General features: G+C 38.4%; 2 protein-coding genes across 8 annotated transcripts; both read right to left on the bottom strand.

Annotated features, from left to right (window-relative positions):
* Positions 1 to 5,323: 5,323 nt before the first annotated feature.
* On the bottom strand, positions 5,324 to 8,594 carry foxj1b (forkhead box J1b). The gene is made up of 3 exons (XM_079476235.1): positions 8,308 to 8,594; positions 7,547 to 8,160; positions 5,324 to 6,808 (listed from the first exon to the last, which is right to left on the bottom strand). The coding sequence occupies exons 2-3, from the start codon at positions 8,090 to 8,092 to the stop codon at positions 6,005 to 6,007; spliced, it is 1,350 nt and encodes a 449-aa protein (XP_079332361.1). The 5' UTR covers positions 8,093 to 8,160; positions 8,308 to 8,594; the 3' UTR covers positions 5,324 to 6,004.
* A 502-nt stretch (positions 8,595 to 9,096) lies between these two features.
* Positions 9,097 to 17,837, bottom strand: mgrn1a (mahogunin, ring finger 1a). Of its 7 annotated transcripts, none has more exons than XR_013787738.1 (18): positions 17,111 to 17,502; positions 16,759 to 16,877; positions 16,597 to 16,685; positions 16,351 to 16,497; positions 15,828 to 15,945; positions 15,685 to 15,751; positions 15,556 to 15,605; positions 14,956 to 15,003; positions 14,654 to 14,722; positions 14,369 to 14,528; positions 12,929 to 13,041; positions 12,523 to 12,734; positions 12,188 to 12,302; positions 11,379 to 11,424; positions 11,120 to 11,245; positions 10,420 to 10,462; positions 10,222 to 10,278; positions 9,320 to 10,115 (listed from the first exon to the last, which is right to left on the bottom strand). XR_013787738.1 is itself a non-coding variant. In XM_079476104.1 (17 exons), the coding sequence occupies exons 1-16, from the start codon at positions 17,196 to 17,198 to the stop codon at positions 10,425 to 10,427; spliced, it is 1,599 nt and encodes a 532-aa protein (XP_079332230.1). In that variant the 5' UTR covers positions 17,199 to 17,519; the 3' UTR covers positions 9,195 to 10,115; positions 10,420 to 10,424. The 7 variants fall into 7 exon arrangements, 5 of the variants coding, with proteins under 5 accessions (XP_079332226.1, XP_079332230.1, XP_079332228.1 ...); XR_013787739.1 differs by having other exon boundaries at positions 15,556 to 15,599; XM_079476104.1 differs by lacking the exon at positions 10,222 to 10,278 and having other exon boundaries at positions 9,195 to 10,115; positions 15,556 to 15,599; positions 17,111 to 17,519.
* Between the last annotated feature and the right edge of the window lie 31 nt (positions 17,838 to 17,868).

The raw sequence follows: 17,868 nt of genomic DNA, 5'->3' as shown, positions 1-17,868 counted from the left end.
TAATCATATACAATGCAGATAAAAGACAGCCAGTGGGGCGGAAACAAAGAAGAGACGAAATGTGAGGTGAGCTAGACTGTGCTAACGTACAAAGACATCCTGGAACAATTTATTTATATGATACATTCATTGTTATACAAATATTACAAGGAGAGAGGGGCTGAAAATTGACATTCTGACATCATTCACAAAGACGTTCTTTATTTCACTGAATGCAAAATATACAGTAAGGGAATATATTGGCCAATATTAGGTAAATAATGAATGGGGTTCCAAAAAATCTGAAAATGTAAAAATGGGGCCACATTATTCATTGCAATTGTTCAGTAAAAATGCAGTTTTAGTTTTCCGCAGCATTCATGTGAGAAGTAATAATATCGGCATAAGTCTTTTTTATGAAGGTTTTTCTTTTAGTTTTGGCCCGCATAAGCCAACTACTTTGTAATTATTTGAACAGAATTTTAAAAAGCGAAACCTTTGGGTTCTATAGGAGTAATACAATTGCACATGAAGCACCTTGGTGGTTAATAAATGATGAATTGTCATTTTTGGATGAACTAAAGGGACACAGTATATCCCCAAATTCTGTCATCATTTATTCCCCCTCGTATCATTGAATCATTTACTCACCCTTGTGTCATTTCAACCAGGTATAATTAAATTTTTTCTGCTGAACAAAAAAGAAGATATATTGAAGAATGTAACCACACAACATTGCGACCCACTGTCTTCCATGGCATTGAGACAAAACTGCTGAGAAAAGAATATGATTTTTATATCATTTTTAGTTTTGTTTGAACTATCCCTTTAACAGGACACATATGTTTATGGAGGAAAACCCTGAGTGATACCTAAATGAACGATGGAAATTATATTCCCAACTCCATAAGACCGTCACTATCCTTCGTTGGATAACATTGCAGTTGTTGTCTCTGTTTGCTGTCTGGCATTGGACAGAGTGTGTGGCCTGGCTCCAGGACACTGCCTCTGGTTCTGGGCGTCTCGACACTCTGCCCTCTGGCTGCTCTTTCTTGCTCAGCCACTGAGATCTAAGAAACCCCTGAGGAATGCTTTTCACCAGCCACCCTGCCAACCTGTCCTGTGCCTGCACCATGCTTTATAGCAACCCACAAAAGACATGGAGAAGAAATGAAAGGAGCAGGCAGGAGTGACATTTAGGAGAAGTCTGTTGACTACTTCTGCATTCCACGCACGGCTGTGGCTTGTACCCAGTGAGCCATATTCTCGCCGCGCTGCATTTGTGAAATGCTCTTTTGGTTGGCTATATGAATTTTGATCAGTTACGGCAAATCAGTATGATAAATAAACATGTCATTATGTCTTCATATAACAATGCATGTGCGATTGATTACGGTAAATCTACATTTGACATATTTAGGGGAGACAAGACAAAAAAGAGGCCATTGAATGTCTGCTTTTACGGTGCGGCCTGTGAATGGGCTCTTCACCCCCCTGAAGATTTCTCTAATAGCTTCTCCATTTGTTCAGACATGGGTGAAAAGATCTCATCCCAAAGAGGCATAAATAGCGCAGCGTAGCACAGTTTATTGCATGTGTATCTATTTGGGGTTTGGACACAATGAAATTAGCACATCAAGGAGCGCGGAATAAAGCTGGCAATTGTTACAGAGATGTTGGTGACAAAACTGGCCCATTTGAGAGAAAATGATAAGTGAAAATTCAAGCTTGAATGCTTTGAAGTGAGTTTGGAAAATATACTGTTATCATTGCATTCGGCTTTCATCCAGTCCACGCTTTTTTAGGTCATCGGACCCACAACCTTGGCAGTGTCTGCACCATGTCTGTTCTTTACAAACCATGTTCAATTTTTAAAAGGTATCTTCTAATTCTGATGCAACCGTGTGAAAACTTTTTGCCATTTTGGCAATGCTATGCTTGTTTTTATGATTTAGCATGCTTCAGTATGTTTGAAAGAGATAGAGGATTACGTTGGCCAAATGTCGCCACAATACGATTAAACATAAGCACATTGTCACTGATGCAGACTTGAAAACATTGTCTAACCTGTTCTATAGTTGTGTGAGATAAGAGTGAATTTATTACCATTGCCCTTTAACCTTCAACTATTGGTGACTGGTGGTCAATCCAGTGTGGAATGAAAGGGTTTGTTCGGTTTAGTAAAGCTTTAAATAAGATTAGGGAAAATGACTCGCAGTCTTTTCTTTGGCTCTGTGAATTCTAACAAGCGCGGTTCATTGGCGACATCAGAGACTTGTGCAAAGGAAAATTTGACAAAAAAAGTCCTTGCAAGATAATGGGAAGTAAAGGAATTCAAAATTCGAAATGTAAAGCTTTCCTGTTTCCTCAGTGGTTAGAGCATGGTGCTATTGCACATAGTCAGAAACAAATGTATAATTCAATTCAATGCAACTTAAGTCACTTTGAATTAATGCGTCTGCCAAATGTGTAAATGCAAAGTGTGAATTAGGTAATGTTTCCATAAAACATGCAAATACAAAAAAGTATAGGTAAATAGGTAATAGGTAAAACAATGCCACAAAAGAACCATTTTTGACTGTAGGGTTCCATTAAGAAACTTCTGCATTTCTATAGGGTTTGAAGTACACTCTTAAAAAAGGTGCTGCAAAGTTCTTCACAGTTTTGCCATAGCAAATATTCAAATGTATATACTTAAAGGTTTTCATAAGAAAGATTTCTTTCTTTCTCTTTTAATAATGTAAAGAACTTTTTTCCACTTAAAAAACTATTTGCGAAACTAAGGTTCATCGGGTATTAATGGTTTCAAAGGGGATTAAGGTTTTTTGTTTGTCACAGACAGGTGATGCAACTTAGGGAACACAAACAGAATTAAACAGAATATAATAAAACAATGGAAGTAGGAAGAAAATGTTAAATAAAATATGATATAATATGTAATGAAAAAAGTTATATGTAGAATGTAAATTTGTGGAAATACACAGGTAGACTGTAAAATATTAAAATGATGATTTTTATGGCATGTCAGTAAAGAACCTTCTGGCACCTTCATTTTTAGGTGTGTTTTAAAATTGATTTCTTTCATATGTATAGACTATAAATATCAACGTAATCTGATGGGAATTCAAACTTATTTTACAAGGTGGCTCATTCATGTCATTTATATGTTCTGTAATAATTTGACTTTGACCCTGTGACCACTTTGTGAAACTGTCATTTTTAGCTAAATTAGCCTTTGCGGCTCTGATTTTAGGGTTTGGGGTGAGATAAGGTTGTTAAGCCACCTCCAAAAATATGTAAAAAATTTTTGATATCAGGTTATAAATATGTAAATGTACATACTCGCTCGGTCTGTATTGCATCTTCTTGCAGAGTGACCCGGAACTGAGTGCTGACTGACACGAAAAAATGGAAATTCGTGTCCATGAACACAAATAAATAGATTCCAAATTTCGTGCCAATGCACCAAACTGCCTTGAGGCTGGGTTGGAATAGAATAAAAATGCATGTTTTAAATAACAGAACTGATTGGGCATAAAAACTCCAAAGGATGCTGATAGCAAATGTTTTACTGACTTTTTTAGCAGAATAGCTGACCCGTCTCTCTGTGTGATCTGGCTGACATGCCCACATAACACCTGTAATCAGGGTCTGTCAGCCATGCCTGGGAGGACATAAAGTAGCGTGGCGATGCCCTGCTGTGACAGCTACCCTTGTTCCTGCTGACAGGTCCGTATGCGGGGCCCGAGCGGCGACGGTCCCCGTGTAAATACAGACAGGAGTCTCTGCCTCTGGGGAGATAATGTTATCTCTAGCGTCAAGGAGCTCTCCCATCCCTCCTCCACAAAAACACATCCCCTGAGAATCATACAGCTCCCCCACCCGTCCCCTCTCATCCTGTCTACACTGCAATCACAGCAACCTCCGTCACTTCAACACGGACCCCGACTCATCAGCGAGTGTGTTTTTGTGCTGAAAACACGAACATGTGCGCTGTAGATTCACTTACGTTTGGATGTGTGAATGTGTATGAATGAATGTCCTTGCCATGACCATGGCATCGTGGGGCACAGCTTGTTGGAATTATCATGCCCGCTTCTCCCTGAATGTTCATGGAATGTGAATTATTCCACAGATTCAGACACACGACCTCCAGCAGAAGGAGGCAGAGCCGATGAAATAGACTAATCCTCGCTTTGCTTTTTTCTTTTTCATTAAAAAGAGATTTTATGTGTGAAAGTATTATTTTTTTCTATCAAAATGGATTTTCACAGAAGTCGGCTTCAATGTGGGAGGCAAAGCGGGGAAATTAAATTATGGTCAGCACGAGTAAATAAAAAGAGCATTTCTCCTTAATTCTTAAAAACAAAAGTGCAAAAATAGGGTTTCGAAGCAATGCCACAGAAGAACCATTTTCAGTTCTCCAAACAATCTTTGACTTCAAGGTTGTTAAAAAAGTTTTTTCCACAATAAAGTACCATTTGTGCAACAGTTGTCACATGTTCTTAGCATACACCCTGATAAAGAGCCATTAAAATGCCAGACTTTTAATATACAATAAACATAAATGGTCAAAGATCAATGCAAACCAGTACACTCTCATTGTAGAATATATTTTAACAAAGCAGCATAAGCAAACAAGTGCAAATTCAGACCCCTTATGACACCTCATAATGACATAATGAGTAATGGGCGGTCTAACCACACAGCAATGTAACTATTTAACTGAATGCAATTTGAGAAATGCAAACCTGTCAGGGCATGTTTGACAGTATTTTCTGTGTCAATAATCAAACTGCACTGACAATCAATCACAAACAGTCGTGTTGAAAAGGGTCGTGGACAGAGTGCTGTACAAGGTGCGACAGAAGGATTATGATGAGAAATAATAGGAGAGAACACTCATACAGTTTAAATAAATAATTGGAGACCATAGGTCGGTCGTTGAGACATATCTACCCTGGAGTTATTACTCTGTGCAGATCCTCAAGTTTTGTGTCATTTGCCCTTGTATGTTGACTGAAAACGTTTACAGTGTGGTTGATTGCTAAATGTATTAATGCATAAGCAGAAATATACTGTAAGCATCATAAATAGCTTTAGAGGTATTTAAATAGCAAATTCAATTTTTTCTATTAGTTATTGTAATAGATTATATTTTTTTCTGTAATCAGTTACAATTAATGTTGTATATACTGTAGAATCTTAAAGCACAGCAAATGTATTTTAATTTAAATAGATAATGCTAAGAAACATTATATATGTGTTTGTATGATGAATGACTCAGCACATGTTGTACAAAGAAACAGACTGAAAAACTGAACTTATGTTTGATCTTTTTATTCAAGTACAGAATATATTTTGTTTCATGTTGCATGTTAATTTCTCAAAGAATCAATACAAGTACACTCCCAGAACAGTCATTGCCATGAAATTGCCTCCCACAATTCATCAGAAATTCCAAAGCGTTGCATTCTGAAACATAAGAGACATCTTAAGGGACACTTCACTCTTGTAAGCAGATCATCGTGAACAATAGAAAATAAATTATTAGCTTAAATCACGAGCGAACAAACTGAGCTAATGTTTCAAAGTGCTTGTGCGGGTTTGTCTCTGAAAATTATATTGCGAAGCACTTTGGCCTGTTGCATCCCATTTCAATATCTAATTTATGTCTTGTTAGATTTACAAAGTATGACATCACCTAAAATATCTGGTCGTCTAAAGCGTATATATTAGATTAATTAATCAATACAGGAACAAAATGTCGCTATCCTAGAGAACTAGATTTGTCCCACAACAATATTTATCAGCATCCTAACAAATTTTCAACAAAGAATCAAGAATTCAAAGACCAAAAGTGATTATAAATGAATCGGTATACGTTCTTAAAAAATGCAAAAGACGTACAAAGAATAATTACATAGAACTTTTCACATCTTCAATAATTCATTATGCTAATGTAGCAAAACAAAAGTCAACAGGTCTTCAGACCAGCAAAGACAGTGCATGCTCATCTGTAAAGTCACAGATATGACTCCGCTCTCTCCCACAGTTGCATCTCCGAGAAAAATCCCTCACAGAGGCCATAGCCATGATCCATTGAAAGTGGGATGGCCTGGGCTTCCTCTTTAATCTCCCAAGGGTGCTGCTGATGCTGCTGAATCTGATCAGGGAACAGAGTCATTCCTTCATAATATTGCGGATGGGCCTGTACATGCTGGTGATGGTGCTGCTGGTGAAAGTCTTCCATGTTGCATCCCATCATGCCGTTCGCCTCCAGGTAAGCACAGGCCTGCTCGTCCTCGTTGCTATAGCCATTCCCGTGCTGGTTCTGTGAAGATACTTCCATCTCACACCCCAGTGAGCTCAGAGCTGTGTTGATATCCAGATCCTCAAATGTGCTGTCATTCCCGCTAAGAACATCATCAAAAACAGAGGCCAGGTCGAAATCTCCTCTCAAGACGTCTGACGTTTTGATCTCACTGGTTAACAGAGGCGACTTGGAAATTCTGGTGAGCTTGCTTCCTCGTTTGGGAAAGACCTGCTTGCGTTTGTTTCCCAAGACTGGTCCTCGGAAGTCACCCATTCCCGTTCCGGTTTGGGTGTACTGAGAGCCATAAGACGAGCCAGGTGAGCATAGTATTTTGCTCTGTCTCTGGGTATTGAAGTTTGTGGCGGGCATTCGCCGCCGTTTGAAAACGCCGTTGACGAACATGTCAGCGTACTGGGGGTCAATTTGCCAAAAGCCGCCCTTTCCTGGCTCATCCTTCTGTCTGGGCACCTTCATGAAGCACTTGTTTAGGGACAAGTTATGACGGATTGAATTCTGAAAGAAAAACAACACAATATTGATTCTATCAAAGTAAGCATAAGTATGAACAAGACAATTTTAGCTCAAATATGATATACTCCTTTAAAATTGGATACGTGCTAGCAGGTGCATCTCAGTGGTTTTATGCACACTTAAAATGACCAATTCTATGCCAATGTATTATTTTAACTTGTATCCAGCGTTACGCTAATATTTCTTTGTTAATTGTAGTATAAATGCAATAAGGTTCAATGGCAGTAGGCGACACATAAGGTCTCCTATAAAATCCCATTGTGCAGCAGGTAGAGGTGTCCTGTTTCATTGGCTCACTGCATGCTGAGGAAGACAGACACAAAGGGGGGAGGGGAATGTTGTGTGTACAGCAGAAGAAATGTGGTGAATAAGGATCTCTAGTAATTCAGCACTCCTAGTTTCACATGATCGGTGGCTCCCATAAGGATCCCTCATTATGGAGCGTGGCCTCAGGAAAGCCAGTGCACTTGGGTATAGTGGTCTCAGTTTCCATCATCAGGGTATCACTAAGTATATCAACACATCTCACATAAGAGCAATGTATTTGGCACCTTGTTTTTGTAGTGTGGTTGATGTGTTGACACACCACGACCGACAAACTACTTCAGACAAACTGATATTAGATAAGTACACCTGTTGCACAAAAATGCATTTCTCTTGGATGAAACAGAAGAAAACATCTAATGAAAAAGCAGAATTAAAAAGAAGCGGTGATGTTACCTGCCAACTTGGCTCTGCGTATCTATAGTAGCAGAAATTCTCTGTGATCCAGCTGTATATGGCGGACAGTGTGATTTTGGTTTTGTTGCTGGCTTGCATTGCCATGCAAATAAGCGTGGCATACGAATAAGGTGGCTTTACGTGGCGGTTTGTTTTATAGTCTATTTCCTCAGATGGATTTGTTTGGGCCGTTATGTAGTGTCCGGTTTGTTGGTGGACGTACGCATTCATAAAACTGCTGCAGGACGTTGTGGGGTTCCCAGGTGTCTGTGGCATCCCCGTGGCCGCGGTATCTCCGGCAGGTGGGCTGGAAGGCGAGTCGGTTCCCCCCAGCTGGTTTTTGTGGTAGAAGATGTGTTGCGGGTGGAAAGTGGGAGTCCTCTCCGGATTGGCACTCAGGATGGAGAAGTTCTGCAGCCAGTGCAGACTGGTGAGACTGTCGTCGAAATGAACAGAGCCGCTGACGTTGTCCTGATCCTCCGGATGAAGCATCATCCATTTCTCTTTTAATATGTTCGCCATCTCGGGACTCATTAACACTGGCATCTTGGGCAAGATGTAGATATCCTCTTTATTTATTTATTTTTATTTTTTGGGGGGGGGAGGAAAAAAATCTGTAAAACATAAATACGTTGCGTGAACATTTTAAAATAACGGATAACGAATGAACGTAACCGTTAAGTGCAGCAAGATATCTGTACGGCGCTCATATTCATTCATGCCAAAGTTAGGCAAATCAAATAGCCCATGTAAATGCTCACCTGCGAAATGAAAGAGCGCCGATGTTTCAACAGTGCGCCGATCTTTGAATATTTGTAGGTCCGTTATATTCTTCCTCTCAGCGCAACAAGTGCAGTCGATCCACAAAACAGCACATGATCTGAAATCTTACCGATCCACTCCCGCCTCAAAAAAAGTCATGTAGACAGCAACATCGACCGTGTCCAGGATCTATTCGTAAGTGGGGCGAGCAGGTGAATTGAGAGAAATGAGACGTAGACTTTGCGTTCCTCCGTTTTGGCTGTTTCTTAATAGCCCTTTAAATGTTGACGCTCTCTGATTGGCTCAGAGCTTCAGCGTTTACATGTCATTGTCCCTGCGCGAGGAGTGTGTTCAAGCGCACATCCCCGCGAAATATGACAGGTGTTGGTTTTCTACCTAATTTAACACGAATTTATAGTAAATGCAAGTATAATTTTTCAAAGACATTTTGTAACGTACATTTATAACATGTTTAATCGATCATTTTCAATCTCTTAGACTTTGTCCTCGTCGCGTCCGTTTCATGGGGTTTGCTATATGACTGAAATACGTCGTTAAAAGTCGTTATGTAGTGTGCGCGCGCCAAGAGTAGAGAAAGGCGCACGAATTTACACGCAATGACAGAAGCGCGCCACTCGGCCCGCCTGTAGACTCCCCTTCCCTCTCATTACGTAGTGAAACATTTATCTTGTATTTAGGCAAGCTTAAAAAATACGTTTGTAAATAAATCACAGGCCCATACTGTGTTGGGTGCTAAATGCGAGTAAAATATGAAATGATGCAAGTTTAACCAAACACGAAATGAGCGTCTTTCTAAAACAGTGGATATACCGCCGCCATATGGCTACACACGGCCACTACACAACCTCGTTGTTTCTTCCCCAAACGTATCTCTTTTCGTGCGTGTTTATGCGTTTACTTGATATTAGTCATCTAGTTTGATATAATAAATCGTGCGTTCAGATTTTATAAAACAGGATCATCGATAGTTGAGAAATGACCACAGTGACTGACATTAGTGCACAACACTTTATGACAAAATGATTTAACTAAGTACAAATATAAAACACTTTAAGGTGCCTGACATAGATAAGCAGCAGTGAATTCACTAAAACGCATCAGATATGTCGTTGTAAATGATGGCAAATCCCATAAACTACTACTCATTAAAGCTTTAAGAAGTGCTAGTTTTCCATTATGTACATTTCGTAAGGAAAGAAGGAAAAGCCACACATTACTGTAGGGCACAAAACAAATATATAAGATACAGATGTACATGATTACTTTATGCTGGATAAGTATATGATTATACATTGTCTCTTTCAGACTGCAATCTGATGTACTTAGTGTTCATTTGCTAATTATACACAGATAAAAACACCCAGGACAGTCATAAAACACAATGAAGCAGAAATTAATTCGAACCATTTAGACGCTAAACAGTATTTCAGTCTTTTAAATCTGTCATCTTTATGAAGTTTTCTTAAAGCTAATGTGCTAAATATCTGTGTAGTGTTTGTTACAGATGTTTACTTCACATATAAATGTTTTGGACACTTCAGCATGGGACTTTACTATGATTGTGGTTCTTGATTAGAGTCTTGAATATGCCCTGAAGATAATGTAGCCTTCATTGAACAATTCATTTGCCGAGTTGAAAATTGATTGAACGTAGAACAAAAGTGTCTTGGTCATTATGGAGTGAGACGTTCCTCTTCCATGTGCAGGGTGCTGGGTAGGCAAAGCAGGGGTTGACTGGAGCCGCTGGTGCTCTGACTCTTTAAGCTTTCAATGGACCCAGATGACCCTGAGAAAAGGGGAGGAGTGAATGAACAAACAATAGCTGCAGAATGCAGATATCCTAGTTTTACTATGAATGTTATACATGTAGTGTTAGAATGCTGTATGTGCACCTTAAGAGTCAAACCCATGACCTTGGGATTGAAATGTGTAAGCAGCCAACCATTGCCCTACAAACATTTTTAATAAAAACTTTTTAGGCGTGTAAACACCTAAAGAAATTGTAAATCATAATAATCATTGATAATGAGGAAGTTTGTCTTAACAGTGTACAACATAAGAGAGAATTCTTAATGACACAGATGACCTACCAGAGTCAACATTTCTCTATGGCAGTGGACCATGACTCAGATGCTATGTGTGTTAAGAGCAAAGCCGAGTTAGAGAAACACGGAGAGGAGACAGAGAGAGAAAAATTAGGAGGACAGTACAGGATTAAACATGCAAAAAAACACATAGCTGAGAAATAAAGGAGTGAAAATGTTATCTTAAAAATCCAAAAACACAATCTATTATTCTGAAAATATGAAACATTACTATATTAATGCCTTATATATAACATTGTTTTATTCAATATTAGACTTTTAACCAATTTGTCAGTTTGTGTCTTTGTTAAGAAATGTTCACTGCTAACATGCTAAAGACTTCAGCCTTCATTGTGAGTCACATCAATCTTACTAAAAGTGGTGGCGAGATCTTGTTAATATAATTTTGAAAAATGTGCATTTAAATAGAAGCTTTCCTGGTGGAAATTTCGGAGTAGCGCCTTAGCAATAACAAACAGAGACTTAAGGAAAAATGAGCTTGTTCCAACTTTGCTTGCTCTTCAAATTTGCATGTTCTCAAAGTCAACATAGAAAGGATTTATCTGGACATAAAAGACACTGTCCCCGCCCCGAAACCGACTGAAAGGAACTGTTTCTATAAAAGGACAGATGAATTCTGGCAACCTCAAAGACATACTGGGGGGTGTTACTACAGTGGGGTACCGAGTGTGTGTTAGCGTCTCACCAGGCAGGGCCAGATCTGCTGAGGGGTCACTTTCTGTACGGCTCAGACTGCTGCGCTCGCTGTGGCAGTCCTGTAGGATTTCACTCATTGACACACCCAACGATCTGCTCTCTGAACCTGCTGATACTACAATACAGCAACATTAACACCGCATGCAGAATGGCCATATGCAAAAAATATTCAATATAATCATATTTTGAATAATTTTTTAGACTGGCTACATTTTCGTCCAGATTAACATTTATAAGAATTTGCTAACCTGAATGTGGGAAGCCGGGTTTGGCAGACCCACCCTCTAGTGATGCCTTATGGGAAATAAGATAGGGTTAGCCATTTTTGCAGAGTATGGAAAATAAAGAACAGATAAAACTGTATACTTTATTAACTACTTTGCATTCTTTATCAATGACGTGCAACCAGGTAAAACCCCCAAGCCTATGCAAACTACCCCATTACACCATCAGGTCAACCATGCTGACCAACTAAGTCTTTTCTTAGATTTGCATGGGATAAATCTGTAGGGAAAGTATTCTGAGCCCCTTTGTGCTGACCATTTTTAAATCAACGGAAGTCAAACCACATTACAAAAAAGGAACAGTTATAAAAGTATACATACATTGTGTTATTTCTTGAGATTACATAACAGCTTTATGATTACATAACATGACATAAGCCTCAAGCTCTTCGAGCTCACAAGTGCATTTTGTGCATTTCGTAAAGCAAAACCCTCAAGTCAGAGTTTTTGTATGTAAATAAGTAATTTTCTCATGATTTAGTTCTTCTGATTCAAATATCTGCAAAATCTTACTGGAAATAAGGATCAACAAATTTTGTTATTAAATAAATAATTATCAACCAATAACTTGGCTAACAACCTCGACTAAGTGCAGGATGAAAATGGAACATTTTATATTGTTTTGCCATGTTGTCCGCAGTTCTAATTCCCTTTAATTACATTGAAAACATATTCAAGGATATTCTTCAAATATTAACCTTTTGTGTCACTTCAGTCATAGTAGTCTGGAACAATATCAGGATAGATAAATAAATAAGATGAAAGTGGCTGACCTCAGTGGGAGTGAGACTGCAGGGCAGGACAGCCCGAGGCTGGGCATCAGAGAGCTCCGACAGCCTCTCTTCATCTTCTTCCTCTTGTATGGGAGATGATGGAGAACGCGCAGACCTGCAGCACATCACACATTTCACTAATAAACCCTTCAGCATTTTCTAAGAGAGAGTTCACTCTACGTAAAAATCGCTTTTGCAAAAAATGAAAGAAAATGAATCGGACCAGATTGTGGAAAAAAGCAGTCAACGAGATTTTGAGATATATGGGAACTTTATTTGTCTCTCAATATGATACACTGTACAACCTCAAAGCGTGTGCTAAACACTAAACTTACCCATCAGGTGACTTGCTTCCTTTGCTCTTAATTGACGCGGTGTCTCCGCCCTGCTGCAGGCTGGTCAGGTTGAGCGGATCTCCCATGTCTCCAGAATACTGGATCTCCTCATACAGAGGTGCTGGTGGGATTGTAGGGGACACAGGCAGCACCCCATTCAGGGCCTCCAGAAGGGAGATGGGTTCATAACCAGGGGGGATATTGTCAGCATTCTGAGATTCAAAGTGAAGTGTTTGCAAGTTAGCAAGATTCTTACTTTCAGATGTCCTCACTGGTCAATTAAGTACTGTACGAAACAGGACTGTAAAAATATAGATTCAGCACCAAAACAATTTTACATGTGATTTTAGAATAAAGGGGGCATTAAAGGAATGTTGAACATGATTAAAGCATGTGTATGACCCACCGATTGCTCAGTATGGTCAGAGCTCTGTGACAGAATTGGGCTGAAGGAGACCGGGGAGAGAGTGGCTGCTGTCTTCTTCCTCACAGCTCGGATCTGGAGCAGGGCCCTGAACGCTGAGGCCAAAAGAAGGTCAGAAGGAAGAACTAAAATAAGTGCACTGTGCATAAACAAACACAGGTGCTGCGTCTTCGCATAGACGCACTTAAATGTTACCAGAGTTGTTTCGGCAACAAAAAGGGGACAAATATTTGCACAGCTGGTCTTACTGCTGAAGCAGCTCAGTGCATGCTGTCACAGTTCTATAGCTCTAGCCCCCGTTAGCATATTTCCCCCTTTAAAACTTAAGCAAGTAAATATGTACAACTTTAAATGAAAACACTGTGGTCTATTGTGACTGGCAAGAAGTATTTATTCTTTATCATAAATTAACACTATTGTTCAAATATTTAGGGTAACTCACTTTAAATATTTTTTCTACACTACAGAATAATAGTAATCACAAAATTGGTTTCACCAAAACTATGGAATAATTAAAGAAACCATGTAGAAAGTCAGTTTTAAGTATTCACCCTGGGATGCCCCATCAATGACAGGGTCTTATTGGCTAATCTTTCTTCATTAATCTGCTATTTCAAAAACATTTTATTGAACCAATTCAATTGAATGAAACTAATATTTTGAAAAATTATGTTTTTTTTTTACAAAACTCATTCCACACATTTAAGCATACACACCATCGTCAGATCAAGTTTTTAGAGTCAAAAGAACATTTTGATTTCACATGTGCATCTAAACCTTTGAACAGTAGTGTAAATACTTATTATATTATTATACTTTATTTATGCTAAATATTAATAATAGAAAACTGATGTCCACCCTAAAACAAGAGTCAGGACAGTAAGTCTGTGTTAGTAGATGCTGTAACCACACAGTTTGGGAGCAGATTAAGTCATGCACCCTCATAATAAACATATTATGCAACATATGAAAAGACAAATATTTAATTATCTTATAGAACATATTATATGTTACTTAAGGCCATAAACGGTGTGTGCTTTTTTATTTTTTTTACCGGTGCCAGGATGTACATTTCCCTTGACTCAAGAGTGATCAGCCAGTTGTGACTCAAGCGAATGGAACTGAGATGAATGGGAACGATAAGCATTGTGGCAAGCTCTTATGAGGTATGAGTGAGTGTAAGTGATATCCAGCAGGTGGCACTGTTCTCCAACAGTCACCTTATGCACAACATGCTCAAGTGACTGTTCAACAACTAACACCAATAAAAATGGTAGATCAGTCTATATCGAATAATCAGAAATAAATCATCACGGCTTTTGTTTTGATAGCCATAACAAACCGAAGCGTTCACTTTGAGGAACATATCTAAATAATAATGGAAGAACAATGCAGCATGCTGAAGCATTAATGAGCACTTACGGAGTCTGCAGATAGGGCAGTTGTTGGCCTGGTAACGCAGTGTGTCAGCACAGGCATTGCACAGACACAGGTGCCTGCAGGGGAGAATGAGTGTGTCACGCAGGTCTGATAAACAGACCACACACTCGCTGCTGTTGTCACTGTTCTCATCCTCTGTGGACTAAAAATATCACACTCAATCAGAAACAGGAAATAGCAGGATAGATATTATATTACCACGAATCCATCGCAGACGTCATATCTTGTTTGCACCTAAATTTGATCAATTTTAGTGACGTGATTTACCTTTGTGTCCTGATTGTTCCTGTTTTCAATGCCGTAAATCTCCTGCAGCAGATAGCTCACACGATCCACCTTAAAGATGATAGGTGATGCATAATATATGGATTACTCGCACGGGAAACCACATCACAGATCAAAACGATAAGGATCGTTTTCATGAAGCGATATATGTGTTTAATGAGGCATCCAATTATTTAACCAGCACAACAACAGATTTATTGCCAGGCCAGTTCTGTTCACACCACTGCATTCACACCACTGCATTCAATAATGAGAAAGATGACCCTCACAAACAGTATACTTACAATTTGCTTCTGTTTTAAGGGTTTCACTGAGAAACTTCCATCAACGTGCTGTTAAAAAAGAAATATACAATAAATATCTCTAAAAATACTTTTATTTTATATGGCATAGTAAAGTCACTTGATCGAATCACAGGGGGAAAAAAATGTAAACTGTGGTCTATGAATAAGGATGATGTTTGTGCTTAAAATGCATTTTTAAAGCACAAAGAACTTGAGATTGTTGCTAACAAGAGTTCACATGCTTTTATTTGTTTTGGGGAAACATATATTTTAATAATTTCTTTAATAAATTGAGTACTTGGTAATAGCAAAAGATAAGCTTTTATGTATGAAACTTCACATATTGTTCTTCATACATTTCAATAATCTTTTATTCAATAAATGTTTTATTTTTGTACAAAACACACCTTGGAGTATTTTAAACTTTTATTAAATCCTGGTAAATTATTCACTAAAAAAAAAAGAATGATTTAATGGGATGTTCATATAACATATTTCTCAAAGCTACCTCTACCAAAAAAGTGCATGTGACCGAATGCTTTCTGCTCAGCTCACATTCAAATAAAAACAAAATGACAAAGACATAAATAGAATGCATACCCTTTCAAAAGCTGCCAAGAGAACATGTGCATGACCCGTGACATCTGTAACTAAACAGAATTTTTAGTTATACGTTTGTACATTATTAACTGCATTTACTGTACATTACGATCATCATTTTTCACCAACCATCACCATCATCCACTATTGCCTGGACCACCAAAGGGAAAACACCTCTGTCCAGATCAAAGCTCAGCTAAAAAATACATTAAGCCTTAATGAGTTAACAGATGTCTACAGCAATATAATCTTGAACATAAATAAAATCACACCTCCTCAGGTTTCCATTTTGTGAAATCAATCTTGAAGGACGGCATAGAAAATTGTTGATTTATACCTCTTTTATAATGGACCGTTTCAGACACCATTGAAGGACTCTTGGGGGTGTACCTTCAAAATGAAAATTGTTATGATTACAAACAACAGATCTGAGCTTACCTGCAGTTCTCAATCAATAGTCTCGATAATACAACATAATGAACACAAACACACTTCACACAAACATTGAGAATTTAAAAAAACGCAGTTGCCTTTGCAAATAGTGGTCAAGCATTACTGTTTCCAAAGAGTCCAGTAAGTTAGTGTCTAGGAACCAGTGTGTTATATTTCATTGGTATCAAATGTTGCAAAGTTTTATTTAAAATAAATTGGGACTATTAATCACAGGAACACTCTTTTCAACATATATCCCTTTATGCAATACATTTCAAAAGGCACTGGTGAAACTTAACCTATTTAGCAACATGTTTTCAACTAGAAAGTCTTTACCGTATGGATTATTCAGTACATACTTACATTGCCATCCCATTGGCAAACTCCTCAAAGGCCTGACAGTACAGTGTAATAGCTACTCTGGCATCAGTATCAAAGCAGAACTCAACACTGTAAAGAACTCTGGGATCTCCCGTGTCCTCGGGGCTGCTGTCAGAATCATCCTTATACCTGAAAAATTTACATTTGCTAACCTCAAGTATATATAGTATCGCAAGAAGCACAACTATCCGTAATATTATGTCAATTTCTTCTTAATGTCATGACTACCTGACGAGTCGTAAAGAATCCTTCCTAATGTTCACCAAGCTCCTCAGTGTCTTCACAGGCTCATGCGGTGCAGGGGTCACATAGGGAAACTATAAAATAATAAAAAGGTTACATATCTTTCAGCTGTCAGATTGCCAGTTTAAAGGTTGTTAGTTCGGTCACCTGCACAGGTCTGTTGCCTAGGAAATTTAGATCCATATTTTCACCAAAAAGGTATCCTTCGGGATGTGGAGTGTCAAACTTTTCTCCTCCCATGAAAAAATGACTGGTAAAATAATTTCCTGCAAATAATACGTTTGCATATAATGAATGTGGTCACATAAAAAAAAACTAGTTTTAATGCATCAGTGAGACATCAGAATGTACTTTTTGTACAAATGTAGTTAGTGACAAACTAGAAAAAAACTTGGTGCTAAAACAGGAGAATGGGTAACTTTGAAGATTGAATGTGAAGGATAACCAACTAACGTTGATAATTCAACTTCATTTGTCAACAGTTTTATGTACATTTTACCTGATTTCGGAGGGTATCTGTACGCCGAATTAGCTTGAATATCGATGTCTTCAACTCCAGCAATTCTCCGGCTAAGTATTGAACCCATGTTTTGAGGTTAATATCTGTTATATGTGGTAAAAATACGGTTTGTTTGGTTAGCGTTACAGTTAACGTTAGCTGGATAACGTTCGTTTCCTCTGCTATGTATACGTTCCCATTCTCTGACGATAAAAAACTGCGGAGATCAAGGGATTTCCTTCTAAATCGACGTGTTAGTTGCTGATAAAGGCTTATGTCAACTCGCAAGTCGAATAAACGAAGGAAACGATCCGTGAACAAAATAAAAACATAATCAAGACTATTAGAAAAGACTCCCTTCTGAGTAGCCCACGTTCTCGCGAGAAGGGAGTGCAAAGGATGCTGGGATATGGTGTACCTGTCTGCCATTCGTTGTAGTTTCAGCTGTCATTAACAGGCAGAATGAACGTTATAAATAATAAGACGCTATGTGTGTAGTCTTTGAAATATTAGTATTTTGTAACTCCAAAACGAATATCGTACGGTGGTATAGTATTGCAAGTGTGAGATATTTACGTATTGATAAATGTGTGTCTATTTGTGTTTTGCTGTGAAAGCATAATTATTTTGAGAAGAACAGTCACGCGCTGTTATGCAATAACAAGAAAATAGCATATGTCATATTTGCGCTGTCGTCATAAAATAATACTACAAAACGAGATACTGCGCTAAACTACGGCGGAGGCCTTTTATTAAGA

This window comes from Barbatula barbatula, assembly GCF_947034865.1.
Source record: "Barbatula barbatula genome assembly, chromosome: 16".
Lineage (NCBI taxonomy): Eukaryota > Metazoa > Chordata > Actinopteri > Cypriniformes > Nemacheilidae > Barbatula > Barbatula barbatula.
Note: the sequence above shows the minus strand (reverse complement) of the source record. Positions and strands in the feature narration are given on the sequence as shown.

Excerpts from the sequence above, each read along its gene's own strand:
- foxj1b (XM_079476235.1), bottom strand. The coding sequence starts at position 8,092 with ATGCCAGTGTTAATGAGTCCCGAGATGGCGAACATATTAAAAGAGAAA. Across the intron at positions 6,809-7,546 it reads ACGCAGAGCCAAGTTGGCAG|AATTCAATCCGTCATAACTT; the intron begins GTAACATCACCG and ends TTTTTCTTTCAG.
- mgrn1a (XM_079476100.1), bottom strand. The coding sequence starts at position 17,198 with ATGGGTTCAATACTTAGCCGGAGAATTGCTGGAGTTGAAGACATCGAT. Across the intron at positions 15,946-16,350 it reads TTTGCCAATGGGATGGCAAT|GTACACCCCCAAGAGTCCTT; the intron begins GTAAGTATGTAC and ends TTCATTTTGAAG. Across the intron at positions 15,004-15,555 it reads TCTTGGCAGCTTTTGAAAGG|CACGTTGATGGAAGTTTCTC; the intron begins GTATGCATTCTA and ends CTTTTTTAACAG.